An 18,397-nucleotide genomic window follows, 5' to 3' on the forward strand; every position below is an offset into this window, starting at 1 on the left:
TTGATTATGTGGCCATATCTATCGATATTTACCATATTAGAACTTTAAACCGAAAGTTTCAAATAGTTTTTAATTCATCTAAAATAACAGTAAGAAACCATTAAATTTTAACATAAATGGGGTTTGTATGAAAAATAACCAGAGGTTAGTACATTACTCCATCATAGAAGTGACAGGATCAGACTCCTATTTTGTGTAAATGTGGTTCTTACCGATAAGAAAACTGGTTTTGAGTTCCTGATTTGCAAAATTATTTAAGCGGAATCATTTTTTGTTCTGATTTTAGCCATATTTTTATTAACCTGTAGGTTAATAAATAATAATTCTCACCTCTTAGTACAAAAACAAAATGATGGAAACATTAGAAAATTGGAAACAATCCACTAGGACAAATGGGAGCTTACTTTTTAGTTTGTCCATTGTAGAGGTCTACACTTGGGTTCTTGGCTGTGGTTTTGATAGTATGTAAGCATATGCTTGCCATACTTTCTATTGGTCAAATAGTTCTTAAGTCTTACGTGTAAATATCTTAAAATGTTAAAATATTTTCCAAAGAGCACCATGACATGCAGAGTCTTTCCCACCTAGACAATCAACCAGGCATCTCTGGTCTGCCCAGAGATTTATTTACTTTTTTTTTAAGACTTGTTTTATTTATTTGAAAGGCAGCGTTACAGGGGGTAGGGGTGGGGGGAGAAAGAGAGAGATTGATTTTCCATTTAGTTGTTCATTTCCCAAATGGCCACAATGGCTGAGGCTAGGCCAAGTCAAAGCCAGTAGCCAGGAACTCCATCCTTGTCTCTCTGTGGCTGGAAGGGACCCAAGTACTTAGGACATCCTCTGTTGCTTTCCCAGGCACATTAACAGGGAGCTGGATTAGAAGTGGAATAGCTGGGACTTGAACCAGTGCCTATAAGGGATGCCAGCATCACAGATGGAAGCTTAACCCACTATGCCACAATACTAACCCGCCCAGAGATCTAGAGAATACAGATCAGTCTCTTTCTGATAACAGATGCAGCTGAGTATGCAATTTCAGATGACACATTGGTCTTTAGAAGTGAAGGATACGATATGGACCTTGAGGAACTTCATGTAAGAGCCATAGTGGCTTACATTCTGAGAAACTCTAAAGGAAAAATCCGGAGTTTAGATTTTTTTTAAAAGATTTATTTATTTGAAAGTCAGAGTTAGAGAGAGAGCTTCCGTCTGCTGGTTCACTCCTCAAGTGACACTCCTCAAGTGTCAGGGCTGAGCCAGGACTGTGCCAGGAGCCAGGAACTTCTTCCAAGTCTCCCACAAGGGTGGAAGGAACCCAAACACTTGGGCCATCTTCTGCTACTTTCCCAGGCCATTAGCAGGGAGCTGGATGGGAAGTGGAGCAGCTGGGATGTGAACTGGAGCCTATATGGGATGCCAGTGTCACAGGTAGCACGTTTACCTGCTATGCCTCAATGCTGGCCACAGAGTTTAGTTTTGCACTGTACAGAGCAGCAATCCCGGAGTGGTGCTTCAATTATTTGCTTTAGCAAGTGCACATGCTGGGTAAGTGTCTAATGAGGCTGTCAACAATTACCCTCTGTGTCCTGTATGTTGATTTAAGCAAGACATTACAAAGAATTTTCTGATTTTAACAAATAGTTTATTCACTTATTTAAAATTTATTTATTTATTTGAAAGGCAGAGAGAAAGAGAGAGATCTTCCATCCACTTGTTCACTTCCCCAAATGCCCGTAATGGCTGGGGCTGAGCCAGGCTGAAGCCAGGAGTCTGGGTCTCCAACGTGGATGGCAAGGAGCCACCTACATGGGCCACGACTTGCTGCCACCCAGGGTGCACATTAGCAGGAAGCTAGAATCAGAAGTGGAATTGAGACTCAAACCCAGGTACTCTGATGTGGGATGCTGGCATTATAAGTGACATTTTAACCACAATATCCCTAGAGTTTTCTGATTTTAAGGGATAGCAGATGAGTCCCTTTGGATGCTACTTTTGGAAGAGTAAATGAAAAGGAATGATGGGATAGATTCTTGTTTACCTAGTCTAGGAGGGTGGAAAATGTGTTAGGAAATATCTAATAGGTATAAGTTGAAAACACCCAATTCCAAAGAGTGAAAGCATAAAGGGTACTTGCTGGGCCACATGATTGGGAAGGGGAAAATTGGAGCAGGCCTGGGGCTTGGCTGTGTCCAGGCTTCTCCCCTCCCCTCCCTGTCCCCTCTCCTGTGTTGATTCCATTCTCTCAGATTACGCAGTGTGCAGGCAGAGATGACCATCAGCAGGCCTGAAGTCAGGCTTCCAATTTGGTGTCTGAGATGAAAGAGCAATCCCTCCACCTCTAATTTAGAAAATTCCAGGGAAAGACTAAATAGGTCAGCTGCATTCCATACCAGAAAGGACAGAAAAATTTAATGCACAGCTTTGGGGGGAAAACAAGTTCCTAAAAAAATGGGAAGGTCAGATGGTAGAGGACTGTTGATATTGGAGAGATCAGAATATGATAGACTTCATCATGAAGGGAACGTCTTTTTTAAAGATTTATTTATTTGAAAGGCAGAATTATAGAGTGGGGGCAGTCTTCCATCCTCTGGTTCAGTTCCCAAATGGCCACAATGACCAGGGTTGGGCCAGGCCAAAGCCAGGAGCCAGGAGCTCCATCTGGTCTTCCAAGTAGGTATAGGGTTCCAAGCACTTGGGACATCCTCTTCCGCCTTACCAAGCATGTTGTTAGTGGGGATCCAGATCAGAGCTGGAGTACTCAGGACTCAAATTTGTGCCCATTTAGGATGCCAGTATCACAGACAGTGGCTTAACCTGCTGAACCACCATATCAGCCCCTGGGGATGTGTCTTATTTTTACTTATTTATTTATTTTTAAAGATTCATTTGTTTATTTTGAAACTCAAAGTTATACATAGAGAGAGAGACAGAAAATCTTCCATCCACTGGTTTAATCCCCAGTTGGCTGCATGGCAAATGCCAAGCCAGGATGAAGCCAGGAGCTTCTTCCAAATCTCCCATGTGGGTGGCAGGGGCCCAACCACTTGGGCCATCTTCTGCTGCTTTTTCCAGGCCATTAACAAGGAGCTGGATTGGAAGTGGAGCAGCCAAGACACCAACTGGCGCCATTTGGGATGCCAGAATTGCAAGTGGCAGTTTTACCCTCAACGCCACAACACTGGCCCCAGGGAAGGTCTTTTAACATAATTTCTCTCTAGCTGATAGTTCTCCGATATGATATAGAATCAGATCAGTGGAGTACAGTAGCACCAATGAATACACATCGCGGAGAAGTTGGCTCTGTGGCTCTAGTGAACCATGTTTATGCAGTAGGTGGCAATGATGGAGTGGCTTCTTTATCTAGTGTGGAGAGGTATGATCCACATCTAGACAAGTGGATAGAAGTTAAAGAAATGAGTCAACGAAGAGCAGGCAATGGAGTTAGTGAACTTCATGGTTGCTTATATGTTGTTGGTGGTTTTGATGATAATTCACCTCTGAGTTCAGTTGAGCGGTATGACCCTCGAAGCAACAAGTGGGATTACGTGGCTGCACTTATCACTCCCAGAGGTGGAGTTGGGATCACAACAGTGATGGGCAAAATCTTTGCAGTTGGTGGTCATAATGGCAATGCATACTTAAATACAGTAGAAGCATATGATCCAGTGCTGAATAGGTGGGAGCTTGTGGGATCTGTGTCTCACTGCAGAGCTGGAGCAGGCGTGGCTGTGTGTGCTTGTTTAGCCAAATCCGAGATGTGTTGAATTTTCGATTTCTTGGATATTTACAGAAGTAGAAAATGTTTCGTCTTTCTGAATGCCATTTGTCTGCACTTTCAGAAGCTTATAGGAGTGATGTAAGAACCCCTTAATTTCAGTTTGACTAGAACACCAAAAGACCTAGCTGTGTTAATTTCATCAAACTGAGTCTGTAGTTTTATTTTTTAAATTTTTTGTGAAAAGGATTTGTTTCATGATAAACACAAAGTGAACCAGAGGAGATATTAGAGAAGGCTTTCAATTTGATAGTATTCTAGTGTCCAGCTGAGAGCCCTTGCGAAGGAATGCTGCAGATGACATGACTCCTGAGAGGAATCTGAAAACATCTTTACCTTTCTTCTTTGGTCTAGTTAGTTGTTTGTGAGCCCAGGATTTGTTATACTTCTGTTTTGTTATCTGCCACAGTCCTGGTTTCCTGACTGTACAGAATCTGGACTTAATTGTTATCAGAAAATGATGCATTTTTATAAAAAAAAAAAAAGTCAGTTTGCTGATCCTGGGAGATTGGTTACTTAATGATCGTTGAAAGATCAAGTTACTTAACCTCTCTACACCTCAGTTTCTTTTTAATAATTTCATTAAAATATAGTTTAAAAATACTATACTTCATGAAGTGATTATGAGGGTCAAATATTTGGAACAATGACTAGCATACAATAAATGCTAACTGAAAGTCCCCAGTAGAGATGCTGGTGTTGTGCCACAGCAGGTTAAGCCTCTGCTGTTGAAGTCAGCATCCTATATCAGAAGGCTGGTTTGAATCCCGCCTACTCCACTTCAAATTCAGCTTCCTTTTTATATGCCTGGGAAGGCAGCAGATGATGGCCCAAGTACTTGGGTCCCCACCATCTATGTGGGCAACCAGGATGGAGTTCTTGGCTCCTTGCTTTGGCTTCACCTAGACTTGGTCATTGTGGCCATTTGTGGAGTGAACCAGTAGATCTCTCCCCCCCCGCCTCCTCCTTCCCTCCCTCACCTCCTTTCTCTGTGTCATTCTGCCTTTCAAATAAATAAATCTTTTTTTAGAAGAAGTTCACAGCAGAGGGGCTGGGCAAATGAGTGAAATTTGAACCTGGGATATCCATTGAGGTAGGGTAGATGACAGGAAGACAGAGTTACAGAAACAGAAGTTACTCCATTAGGCAGAACCAGGTATCTGAAGGCTATGAATTGGAAACCGCAGATAGTAGTCTATGCAAACTGTTAGCACTGAGGATCTGGCATAGTCATTCTGAACCTGAGGTGACCCAATGCTAACTCTCTCCCTGACCCTCTCTGAACATTTGGAAATAAGGAGGTGGCGGGTTATAGTTGACTCTGTGACTGGCATCCAGTGTCTGGAGAGTCTATGTATGAAACAGTCCTTCATAAAGAATTATCCTGTCTAAAGCACTACTATGGAAGAGTGATGTATAACTTTTGAGTGTACAGGAGCTGAGAAAAAGATTCTAGACACTGAACAGGATAGAGCAATTCATGCAGTACTGTGGTCAACAGGCAGATCTCTGAGTTCTATCCAAACTCTGCCATTTAAATACTTGGGTGATATTATTTCTCTGAGTCTTGATTTCTTCTTCTGTACTAGAGGCATAAGAATAGGGTCTACCTGATAGGGCTGCTATAACGATGAGGTGTGATAATACAGGGAGGTGCTTAGCATGGCATCTGAAACACTCTAAGTGTTCAGTTAAGCAAAGTAGCTATGATTATTATTGTGATTCATAACAATGATAGAGATCCAATTAGGAGAATTTCGGTCATAGGTTAGGATTTTAGCCTTAAGAAAGCCGAGGTGCCATTACCTGTCTTGGATGTCTTGTCTAAGCTCAGCCAGAGTGTGGAGACAGAATTCCTTAGTTCCCTCTGGGTCCCAGTAGGGCTGGTATTTGGAACAAGGATGGTTCTGATGGTGCAGGTGAAAATCCAGCAGGTCTTTCTGGGAGGAGAAGCAGGAAGGTGGAGGAGGGAAAGAACCAGAAGCTTGGCTGGAAAGTCAGGGCTGACACTCATCAACAATTAAAGCAGTATATGGACAGTGCAACTGCACTTATGCATATAATATCTGTGTTTGGTTATATATATAGGAGAAACCATAAGTCTGAAAGGACATGACCAAAATGTTAATATCAGCAATCTTGGGAGATAAGAACACAATTTTTAATAAAAACATTTACTTTAGGAGCCAGCATTTTGGCACAGTGGGTTAAGCTGCCACCTGCAATGCTAGCATCCCATATGGGCACTGTTCAAGTCCTGGATGTTCCACTTTTAAAAAATAAAATTATTGAAGGTTATAATTCAATGTAATTTTTTTAAAGATTTAGTTATTTATTTGAAAGGCAGAGTTACAGAGAGGCAGAGGCAGAGAGAGAGAGGTCTTCCATCCACTGGTTCATTCCCCAAATGGCTGCATCAGCCAGAGCTGAGCTGATCTGAAGACAGGAGACTGGAACTTCCTCTGGGTCTCCCACATAGTGTAGGGGCCCAAGAACTTGGGCTATCCTCTACTGCTTTCCCAGGCCATAGCAGAGAGCTAGATTGGAAGTGGAGCAGCCGGGACTTAAACTATCACACATATGGGATTCCTGCACTGCAGGTGGCGGCTCTACCGGCTATGCCACAACCCAGCCCCTGCTCCACTTTTGATCCAGCTCCATGCTAATGCACCTGGGAAAGCAGTGGAAGATGGGTCAAGTGCTTAGGCCCCTGCCGCCTATGTAGGAGACTTGGATGAAGCTCCTGGCTTCAGCCCAGCCCAAACCTGGCTATTGTGGCCATTTGGGTAATGAACCAGCAGATAGAAGACCTTTCATTTTGTAACTTTGTTTCTGAAATAAATCTTCAAAACTTTTAACATTTTATTTTTTATTTGAAAGAGAGGGAGAGGGAGAGAGAAAGATATCTATCTCCCATCCACTGGGTCACTCCCCAAATGCCTGCCACAGCTGGGGCTGGGCTAGGCCAAATCCAGGATTTGGGAACCTCATTCTCCTACACATCTGACAGAGATCCAACTATTCATGCTATCGTTGCTGTTCCCAGGGTATGTATCAGCAGAAAGCTGAAATCAGAACCAGAGCTTGGACTTGAACCTAGGCACTCCAGTATGGGATATGGGAGTTCTGAGTGGTATCTTAAGCCTTGCACCAGATTCCTACACCAAAATATGACCCCTTTTTACAAAAAAAAATCCTAGATTTATTTTGTAGTTAGGAAATATTAGTTGTAAGTAATATAAGACGGTTGTATCACTTAGAGTCAAGAGTTCTGAAATAACCTCAGAAATGAAAAGTCCTGTGTTTCAGAATATTGTGAGAAGGCCTCATAGGGAAGTGGCACTCTGGGGCTCCTGAAGGATAGACAGGGCTTAGCTACATGGCTGGGGAAAGATATTCTAGAGAAGAGACCTAAGCTAGTGGCTAATCCTGACAGGTAGGTATGACTGTAAATCCACTCTTAGCTCTGCTCTGAGATTCTGCAGCTGGACCCTGTAGACATTTCTCTTTTGCCACTTGACACAATGTTAGGCTTTGTCCTGATACAATATGATTGAGAAAGTTCTTCTTGACCAAGCTTGAGGCAGGGAGAACTTCAGAGAGGAGAACAAGATTGGTCAGATAAAGTACAAGGCAAGTATGCAGAGTCTTAAGCACAAGCTTCAGAGAGTTCGTGAACTGAGAGACTACTGAGAAAACTCAGCTTTGCAAAGCTCTCTGAGCAGCTGCCCAGCACAACTCTCTGGTGTTTCAAGCATTTTACCTTCTGGCCTGTTCATTCCATTCTCCCAAGCCTCATCGGTGATAGTTTGGATCTCCCCACACGTGCTGACTCTTACTAAAACTGCCCATGCTGTTGCCTTCATATGAAGCACCTGTCTCCAATCTCTGTTGCATGGTCAATGTCTACTTATCCTTGGGAAGCTTCATCAGGCATCATTTTGGTGAAAGAATGTTCCCCTGATTCTCCTCCCCCATTTCATAACTCCCTCCTCTGTATTACTTACTGTCTCTATCTCGTGTGTCAAATTACACTGGACTTGTTTAATATCTTCTTTCATCTTTTCTACTAGACTGAGCTTAGCAACTGTAATTCTCCCTTGTATCTCCAGAGCCTCCTGGACTACCTGCAACATAGCAGGTGCACTGCACTACTGTGGGGGATGCTGGTGCTCTCTCTAGGAGGAAGGGATAGTGTTATTTGGGGGGTATCAGACACTCATATCATTGTTAAGTCTAGGATAGCATTTTGGCGTTTCTGGTGTAGGAGCAGTTGGTTATCCAATATCTTTTCCAATAAATTTTAATCAACCTAATAACTCTCAGCCTCTGTCTTTCTTCTGTCTCTTGTACACATCAGGGTAAATAGTGGGACAATTAGGGGTGGCTGTGCATTGGTGTGCCTTGGGCCCAACCTGTGAAATTACAAGAAGGAAAACAACTGTGCTTCCTTGTGAGGTTTTTTTCAATGTCCATTTTAGTTAAAATGTCCTCTTAACATAAAGGAGGGAAAAGTTCAGATGCACACCATGGAATATTCATCACATTGCTCACATTCTGAGAAGAATCAGGCTGGTTAAGTGACTCTCGGGCTGCTCTCGCCTATCCTGAGCTGTGAGCATCTGCATTTTGATTGGACTGTTGCCAGAGCTCATTAGCATAATGTACCCTGACCTGGAATAGGGAACAGTGTCTGCTCAGAAAATGACCAGAGCTTGCTGGGACCTGAACCAGAGAAGAGATTTTTATTACACACAATATTGACCACATCTGCACAAGAAGTCAGAAGGTAAGAAAGCCAGAAATCCCAATAGGAGGCAAATGTAAGGGCTACCCCATTCCTACAGTGTTTTCTTTGTTCTGGTTTGTTTTCTATAAAATTGATAAAAATTGAATATACTTTTACCAAGAAGCTTTAAAAAGAAGTCTTGACAAATTTAGCTTTTTAATCCTGTAGAAAAAGTGAGTTTACTTTTTAAAGGACTTTAAAACAGTTGACTTTTCTATGTGTTGTTTGTAATTTTCAGGAAAATATTAAATTAACACTCCTTCATTTGGCAAAAGTTTATATCGAAAAGAAATCTAAAGAGCAATGTAGCTTTTCTGCTGTATGATTTTTTTTAAAATTCTGCTTCCCTTAACTTAAAACAAATTAGAGAATTATGTCTATAGCGTCTAGACTTAAAACATTGTTTTGGTTTTTGAAAATACGATCTTACTTTCCAAGGATTTTTTTTCAAGATTTTATTTATTTATTTGAAAGGCAGAGTGACACAGAGAGGGAGAGACAGAGAGAAATCTATCTTTTAGTTTATCTGCAAATGGGCACAAAAGCCAGGGCTGGTCTAAGTGGAAGCCAGGTACCCAGGACTCCATCTGGGTCTCCCATATGAATGGCAGGGACCCAAGCACTTGGGTCATCACCTGCTACTTTAGCAGACATATTAGCAGGGAGCTGGATCGGAAGTGGAGCAGCTGGGACTTGAATCGGCACTTGGATACCAGCATCACAGTCTACTAGCTTAACCCACTGTATACAATGCCAGCCCTTTTCCAGGGTTTAAAAGAAATGTATTCTGATTAATTTTAACAAAATTTGGGCTATCAGAGATACTGTTGCTTCTGTTCAAAGAGCTAAGTCCACAAACCTGCTGCTAGATATTTGTATCTTCGCATTTGTTATTTAAGTTCTTTGAATTAAATCGGCCATTGCTTCAGAAACTAAAAGTTTATAGTATTTTACTTAAAATTCAAGGGGATTTAGTCTTAAACATCAATGCCTGAATTGGTGGGGCAGAGACTTTAAGTCCTTTGAGTCTGCAAGTGATCACTAGATTGTATGATCACTAGATAGTAGCTTGCGTGGTAGGTGGCATGGGGGAAGAAAGAGACTCAGTCTAGCTTTTTATTTAATGATCAAAACTTTGTTTATATGCTCAGATCAACAGTCTTCTCTCTATGTACACCTTCCCTAAGGAGAGCTCAGTGTTAGGAAGTATTAAAATCACAGAAAGTTAAAGAATTGAAGAACAGACTTCACGGGTCTCCCTAAGATTTAGATTATTAGTCTAACTTGTAGTTTGAGTTCACTATTAAGTAGTTCCATATGCCATTATTATACCCCTTATTTTTATGAGAAAGCCAACAAATGTAAATGATATACACATGAACATGTTTTATTTCATCATCTACCAACAAGACATTACATCTGCAGTATGATTCATTTTTTTTTAATTCAGGGTAGTCTTTGAAATTTCATTCTGTCTCCTTTCCCTCCACTTCCCCCTCCTCCCTTCCTTCCTACCCCTTTCCCCTTTTAACCAATTACAAGTAGAAATTAGAGCAGTATTTCTCATGAGGGAAGAAATGCAGTTTAAACAAACATTTTAAATTATCATTTACGTAATGTAATCATAGACGTGAGATGCACTTAAGAGGGTAAAGGAGAGTGATGCTGCTGAAAATAAAGTCGAAAAATCCTAGAGGATGTTCTAGGCCAAAAAAGTCAAGAAACACAATTTGCTTTATTTTATTTATTATTTTACACTTAAACATTTTGCCATATTCACTTCAATGCAGACATTATATACATGCACCTATATGCTATTTTTTCCTTGAAAGTAGAGATACTAATATCACAGACAATGATCACAACGTGGGAAAGAAGAGTGTATTCATAATTTTAAAGCAGCAGTTCTCAAACAGGAAATTTTACTACAGTCCACACAATATTTGTCTGGAGATACTTTGGTTTTCTTACACCTAATGGGCTGAGCCCAAGGATGCTGCTAGAACTTCTATGTGCAAGATAGCTCCACTCAATTAAGAGCTATCTTATCAAAAATATCAGTATAGCCCAGCTGAAGCAGCCTGTTTCAGAGAAATCTGATAGAAGGACATTAGCTGATGATTCCTGCAGATAGCCAGTACATGTGGGATTTATTGAAGAGGGCACAAGTAATTCCTCATTTGGGTTTTTAAAAAAAATACTTCTAGATAAATCCAATGTATTGTTCCCCTCTTGTAATGTCACCCACATTGAAGAACACCAGGCCAACTCTAACTCTGCTAGGCACGGGTGTGTGATGGAAAAATGTCCTGTGCATTGACTGCAGATGACAGCCGTCCCCACCAAGGCCTCCACACCCTGAACTGGCAGTGCAGTAAGACGCCTAAATCCAAGGGTGAAAGCAGTGCTCCCGTTACTCTAATTCCTTATTAGACTTATAAGTTTTGCAATGACTTTTGTTTTGTATTTTATTTATATGTTGGTACTTGCAAAAATGTCAGTGAAACATTTTTCTTTCAGACAGGCACTGGTCAGTCTTCCTATTATTTGTTTATTTTTTTAACCCCAGAAAAGAGTCTCTTGGTCTAAGCTGCTTGAGTGAACTGATCCAACTATATCAAGAACCTTTGAGAACAAAATTTTCAAGCACACCTGAAGGAGTCAGACAGAAACCTACGGGTGTCTTGACCTGATTATCATGGAACCTGACGACTTTGAAGACAAGGAGATGTTGAGCTGGGATATTAATGATATGAAGCTGCCACAGGTATGTACCTGCTCAGTAGGACTCTGCCTTTAGCATTTGGCCAGGCAGCCTTGACTGTATTAAGCAGCTAGGACCTATGAGGAAATTGGTGAGGGTCCCAGCTGGGTAAGCTTGCCTCCCACAGAGCTACATCTGAGCATCCAACCCAGGATTTTTAAAGAGAAGCCTGGACCTCTGATTGAACAAGTTTTTAACTACCACATCCCCTAGTAATAAACTAAGGCAAGGGAAGTGCTGCTATTCTCTTTCCAAGGTGGTTTGGCTCAGTTGTCCTCACCCTGGCTGGCTGGTTTGACAAAATCCATAATGATTCATTTGCTAACAGAGTGACTCTTTATCATGCATAAGTTCCCAGGCATCCTTATTTGTTATAGTAATAGTGTTAGGCTAAACCTATAACCAAAACATTCTAGAGTGTTCTAAAGGTAGTTCTCTAGTGGAACACAGCACACGCTTGTAGGATTATAAATGCCATGCACCCACATGGAATTGCTTTCCAGCTGCAGAGTGACCCCCACTGCATGCTTTCTTTGCCTTCCTCTTGGGCAGTTGACTTTGTAACTCAATTTGATGGAAAGCGTTAGTTGTTTAAAACTGATTTTCCACGTGTGTCACTCATGACGTCCTCACCCTCCCTTCTGGCCATTTGAAGATGATTCCACCAGGAACTGTTTGAAGTGGTGACCAAGGCGACTAAGGCTGGAGACCACCAGTACCAAGTAACAAAAAGGTCAGCCCAGTCTGCCCGAGCAGGGAGGGAGGAATGTAAACCATCCTGAGCTGGAGAAGGAGAATGGAGATTCCACAGTTTTGATTCGCAATCATTGAAATTGTCACTCTGATGAAGACTGTCATGTGCTTCTTTTTATGTTTTTCCTTAAATTCTCCCCACGTTCTTCCTTGGTAGGTCTTGGGAGAGCTGGAGGACAGAAAGCGTGGGCCACTTTCTGTTCACTTAAGAAGGATTAGAGGCCTGTGCTCCTGTGCAGCTTCTTACCCTGCTGCTTGGGACACCTGCATCCTGTAGCACAGAGCTTCCGATCCAACTTCCCGCTAAGCACATCCTGGGAGGCAGCAGGTGACAGAGGGCTCAATAGTTGGCTCCCTGCCATCCACTTGGGAGACCCAGGTGGAGCTCCAGGCTCAAGGCATTGGCCTGGCCTAACCCTGGCAGTTGTAGGCATTTGGAAAGCAAACCAGTGGATGGAAGATCTCTCTCTTTCTTTCTGTTGCTCTGCTTTTAAATTAATTAATTAATTAATTTTAAAAGGCTGGCTGAATGAACCACAACTAACTCCTGCAGATATCCATTTTAGGGATTTGTGTTTGCCATTGCTCTTAATAGATATCCTGATTATTGTAGCTAGTTGGGAGAAATACAAATTTTAATTGCCCTGGGCTAGGGGATCTATATTTTTGCCCATTTCTAATTTCATGATTACAGCCCTTGAATAGTAGCTGGACATACACAAGATCAAAAGCTGAAGTAAGCAGATACACACAGCACTCTGCAGCATCGTGTTCTAGTGTAGGGTCTTAGTGAGTCTCAGCACTCCTGGAACAGAGGACAACACTGAGCATTAGTGTGCATGCTTCTTGGAACAAGATCCATATCACTCCTCAGATCCATAAACTGAAGAGAGAAAGAGTCAGTCCCTGGGGGGAAATGCAGGGCTCATAAAATTTCATGTTCCAGCATGAGTTTCCAAAACAAAAGTGTTCTTAACTTTCCAGAGTATTAAACAAAAATTTACAGCAAATGTACACATTTGGTTTTGGGGCATGTGTTGCTTCTAGTTCATAGATAAAGTACTGAGATTGCTCATGGAAATAGCTAAATGTTCTTCAACTTGTTACATATATGAGGAAAATTATTAACATGTACATATTCTGAGCAGAGACTGCACCATCCTCATCTGGGTTTATGCTAGCTCTAGAATTGTATCAAAAGTGAGTTGGGATGAAAAATAAAAGGTCTTGGAAAGATTTCCAAGCATATTAGATTTTTATGTTTTGCAAACATATCTGGTAGCAAAGTTATACTATGAAAAGCCCACAACCTTCAACAAAAGCCTTGGATTGGAATTCTAACTCTGTCTCTTTGTATTTGTAGAGCTTGGTGGTAGTTGTAGTAGGGGATCCATTTACTTTTTCTGAGACCCCTTTCCTCTTCTGAAAATGAAGATGTTACACCAAGTGTTCCCTTACATGCCTACTTGTTCTAATAGTTAAAGAGTCTAGAATTGTCAACTTCTTGCCAAGCACAGTGTCTGGTAAGGGCCAAATATCAATTGACAAATAGGGATTTCATTAATGAATGACCCCTTTGCTTATTATCTGTGTGACACTACACAAATTGATGTTCTTTTTTTTTTAAGATTTATTTATTTATGTGAAAAGACAGAGTTAGAGAGGGAGAGACAAAAAGATCTTCCATCCACTGGTTCACTCCCCACATGGTCACAATGGCCAGGACTGGGCCAGGCCAAAGCCAGGAGCCAGGAGCTTCTACTAGGTCTCCCATGTGGGTACAGGGGTACAAGCACTTAGACCTTTCTCTACTGCTTTCCCAGGAACATTGACAGGGAGATGGATCAGAAGTAGAGCAGCCAGAACTTGAACCGGTGACCCTGTGGGATGCTGATGCTGCAGGCCATGGCTTTAACCCACTGTGCCACATGCTGGCCCCCAAATTGATGTTCTTAAGCCTTAGTGACCCCTTCTGTGATACGAAAGTAGTACTTCTTTTCATATCTTGCCTTAGTCTCTAAGCTGTTTAGATCAGTGTTTCCCAAAAAGTATCCTATAGAGTATAAGTTACAGAGAACTTTAGTGGGTGTTGTGAAGAAAGAAAAAGGGCAACATGAGGTCCAGTCAAGTTAGACCTATTTCTTTACTGCAGACCTGGAGCCTTCTTCACCACCTTGTGTGTGGGTGGCTCTCGCAAGAGGAGACTATGTTAGGTGATGTCACCTTAACTTGCTTTGGACCATGGAACTCTGTTTCCATGGGGCCCCCTCAAATAATATTCCTTGGACTAGCAGTTTGAGTATATTTTTAAAAAATGGTTTAAAAGACCAAATGCAGTGCCTTGTTATTACAATAAATTTTCCCCAATTTCACTTTGTCCTATCTACTTTCTGTATAAATAATTCATATATTTTTCATAATTTTGTATTCTTTCTGGAAAAATTCTGTATCACATGGGCATATTCCTTTTCTGTTCATCCTCTCACACGTTTCAAGTTTCAATTTGTAAATGCTAATTTGGTAATTTGGGTAGTCATTTATCCAAGTGTAACACTTCTGGTCCTAGAAACTCCACATCCCTTTAAATACTTTAGCTATATCAAGATTTATAAATTTTTGACAACAGTGAACAGTGATGTCCTCATTAGGACATCAAATATTTTCAAGTGGCTGGGCTATGCCAGGCATCAGGGCTCAGGGATGTCAGAGCCATTAAGCTGTGTTAATCTCCATGGAAGGGCTTGTGAGCTTCTGGGCCACTAGAGCAGGACCGATGCTCAAACAGAATCAGTGCATGTAGAAAAATGCTGGAGGAGCTTGGGAAAGGAGTATGCAATTCAGTATGACTGGCACAGAGAGTGAGGTAGAGCATCTAGTCAACGGCTTTGATGATCAAGGCTAAGGGTAGGGGCCACAGTGGGAAGGCTCTCAGACATCTGCACTTGAAGGAGCTATGCACAGGTGTTCAGCAGGGAGATCTGGGGAGCTCTTGGCTGGAAAGATGCTTGAAAGAAGGATATCCTAAGAGGCCTCATTTATTTTACAGGTAGTGAGAAGCCATTAGACTTGTTGGGCTAGAAAGCATGATCAAATCCTAGGGGCTAAAAAGGCCCGGATTCTTCCAACTCTGCCTGTCCTCAGTGAATCCTTCCTCCCCTGTATTTGTTTCATGTACCTGTCCCCTCCCCATCACTTTTTTTAGCTATAAATGTCTTAGTAAATCTTCATTTCACTTCTCTCTGGCCACTCCTTTGTTTTGATTCCATTTCATCTAAATGCAACCTCTAGGGAGCCATTGTAGAAATGCAGGCATTGGCTTACAGCCATCATTGATAACAGTCTTTATTCCAGGCCAATGTTCTATACTCATTGTGCTTTTCCTTTCTAGTCCCCTTACATTAAAATTTCCAAGTTGCATTTGGAAAGTTCAACTATAATCACTTAGATTTTGCTTGGTCCAAGTAGTCAATGAATGGTATTGGTTTAATCTTCATGAAAAATGTGGATGACGTGCTGCGGGAGAGTGTCATACTCACATCAACACTGATTGTAACACTGCAGAAAGTGCCTTCTAAGATTCTTTTTTTCGGGTTGAAATTCAGTTTCTTTTTCTCTTAAATAGTACCCAATTCACCAAAGAAAGGAGAGCACTCACCCCATTCCTAACACCTGCCAGTTTCCCCAAGTAAAGCACTAGTTGTTCTAGTGGCAGCACAGCGGACAAACACCCTCAATCCTTTTGTCTTAAACACAGAGCAGTTTTCACATTAAACCCATGGCCAAAGCCACACCAGGCCATTAACACATGAGATTCCAAGGTCTAAGTGCACGTTTTTATGCAGAAAACATTCTCTGAAATAGAATAGTGGAGCCACCAAGGGACAATGGCTCCACTTAATTCATACTTGGACTATGATTTTAGCAAAATTCCCTTTGCCTTTGTGGAGGATGAATCCAAAACTGTGAGCAATCCTAATAAATTGAGCTCCTTCTGTGATTACGTTTGGTTGACTGTGATTGGAATGGGCCAATTGCAATAATCAGATGTGTCTTGGTGCCACTGAGCTAACGGGTAAACCAGCTTCTGGATTTCTTGTCAATTATTATTGAACTGCACAATCAGGTCATGTTGTCACTGGCCTGACAGGGACACCCATGACTGCCCCCTGTTTGCCCAGTGTTATCCCTGGCCTCAAGGTCATTTGAACTTCCCTAGGACAGCTCTATCTTTGTGGGCTCCTATGATCACTGAGGCCCCCACTGTTAGGGAAGAATTCTTCTGTCACTTTGTGCTGTGTGAAATGGGGATGGAAGTATCACTGTGTCTGGAGAGGCAGCGATTTTCTTTTTCTTTTCTTTTTTTTTTTTTTTTTTTTTAAGATTTCTTTATTTGAAAGGCAGTGTTAGAAAGAGAGAGACAGAGAGACAGAGAATTTTCCACCCACTGGTTTACTCCCCAAATGACCGCAACAGCCAAAGCTGGGCCAAGCCAAAGCCAAGAGCTTCATCCAGGTCTTCCATGTGGGTGCAGGGGCCCAGTCATTTGTACCATCTTCTGCCGCTTTCCCAGGTATATTAGTAAGGAGCTATATTGGAAGTGGAGCAGCTGGGACTCAAACTGGCACCCATATGGGATGCCAGCATTGCAGGCAGTGGCTTAACCCATTAGCCACAACACTGGCCCCAGAGATTTTCTTCTGGGTGCCCAGCAGCAGGTGCCTTGCTTAGCTGAATGGAATAGGAAAGGAAAAGGAGAAGAGTAAGAGGCAGGTGACAAGGAGCTTGAGAGCTGGCACAACTTGATCTAGCTTTGTGTTTTCAGAGCAAATGAGGAACTTTGTCCCATGTCCTGATCCTTTAACTCTGCTAGGAAATTGCAGGATTAGACCAGGGAGGGATTCTTGAGCTGACACACACGTAACAAGGTTTTTGAGAGGATTGAATTTCTCTCCTTGATGACACCTAAAATTTGATTTCCAGTTGGTCCAGAAGAGGTAAGTTCCTGAAAAGTGTGTAAGAGTATGAATCAAAGTACTGTTTGATTTTTCTTCTTTCTGAGAAGTGACATTTAATTTTCTATGTAATTTGCTTAGAGATATATCTGTTTCTCTCATTGTATTTAGGAACACTTATAAGGAATTAATAAGCTACTCCCATAACTTTAAAAACTATTTAGATGTTTGCTTTCTATGTGATTACATGGCATTCTTTATGAAAATCTATTTAATAACAATAATATAGACATTGACACATTATTCTACAAATTTTGTCATTAGTTTAATAGTGTACAGCTAATTCTTTTTGATAATTTATTAAAACTTCAAGTGGTTAAGTAAATTAGAATAAAGATGATATAAAAGGTACCTGTGATTGTGTAGACTTTTAAAGATTTTGAGTGTGGCTGGCGCCGCGGCTCACTAGGCTAATCCTCCGCCTTGCAGCGCTGGCACACTGGGTTCTAGTCCCGGTCGGGGCACCGGATTCTGTCCTGGTTGCCCCTCTTCCAGGCTAGCCCTCTGCTATGGCCCGGAGTGCAGTGGACGATGGCCCAAGTGCTTGGGCCCTGCACCCCCTGGGAGACCAGGAGAAGTACCTGGCTCCTGCCTTCGGATCAGCGCAGCGCACTGGCCGGGGTGGCCATTGGAGTATGAAACAATGGCAAAGACCTTTCTCTCTGTCTCTCTCACTGTCCACTCTGCCTGTCAAAAATTAAAAAAAAAAAAAAAGATTTTGAGTGAATTGGAGGATAAATATCTTGGCAAAAATTATATACAGAAGCCATAGAAATATTAATTAAACTCCCAATGGTTGTCTCCATGAGACTATAAAATATATTTAGATTTACACGTTGGAAACCTTAGGAATATTCCCTTTCAATTATAAACTACTTAACCAAGAGGAAAAACAGAGTTACTCATGAAGAGTTAGAAATTAAAATAAACAAAAGTTTCAAAAAGAAGAAAATATTTTGTAGGGATTTGCTAAACAAGATTAAGAAATGATTATTCTCTGCCGGCGCTGCGGCTCACTAGGCTAATCCTCCGCCCGCGGCGCCAGTACCCCAGGGTTCTAGTCCCAGATGGGGTGCTGGTTCTGTCCTGGTTGCTCCTCTTCCAGTCCAGCTCTCTGCTGTGGCCTGGGAGGGCAATGGAGGATGGCCCAAGTCCTTGGGCCCTGCACCCGCATAGGAGACCAGAAGGAAGCACCTGGTTCCTGGCTTTGGATCGGCATAGCTTCGGCCGTAGCGGCCATTTTGGGGGTGAACCAACGGAAGGAAGACCTTTCTCTCTGTCTTTCTCTCTCACTGTGTAACTCT

At 41.9% G+C, this 18,397-nt stretch overlaps 1 protein-coding gene and 1 pseudogene across 1 annotated transcript in view; both read left to right on the forward strand.

Annotated features, from left to right (window-relative positions):
* Positions 1 to 18,397, forward strand: part of GCM1 (glial cells missing transcription factor 1) — a 66,116-nt gene that overhangs the window by 38,625 nt on the left and 9,094 nt on the right. Inside the window, exon 2 of the mRNA XM_002714506.5 lies at positions 11,134 to 11,331. Within this exon, the coding sequence (XP_002714552.1) occupies positions 11,263 to 11,331 (69 nt within the window). The 5' untranslated portion in view covers positions 11,134 to 11,262. The remainder of the gene's footprint in view (positions 1 to 11,133; positions 11,332 to 18,397) is intronic.
* Positions 1,075 to 4,246, forward strand: LOC138849873 (kelch-like protein 8 pseudogene; annotated as a pseudogene).

The sequence above is a fragment of the Oryctolagus cuniculus genome, chromosome 5, assembly GCF_964237555.1.
Source record: "Oryctolagus cuniculus chromosome 5, mOryCun1.1, whole genome shotgun sequence".
NCBI lineage: Eukaryota > Metazoa > Chordata > Mammalia > Lagomorpha > Leporidae > Oryctolagus > Oryctolagus cuniculus.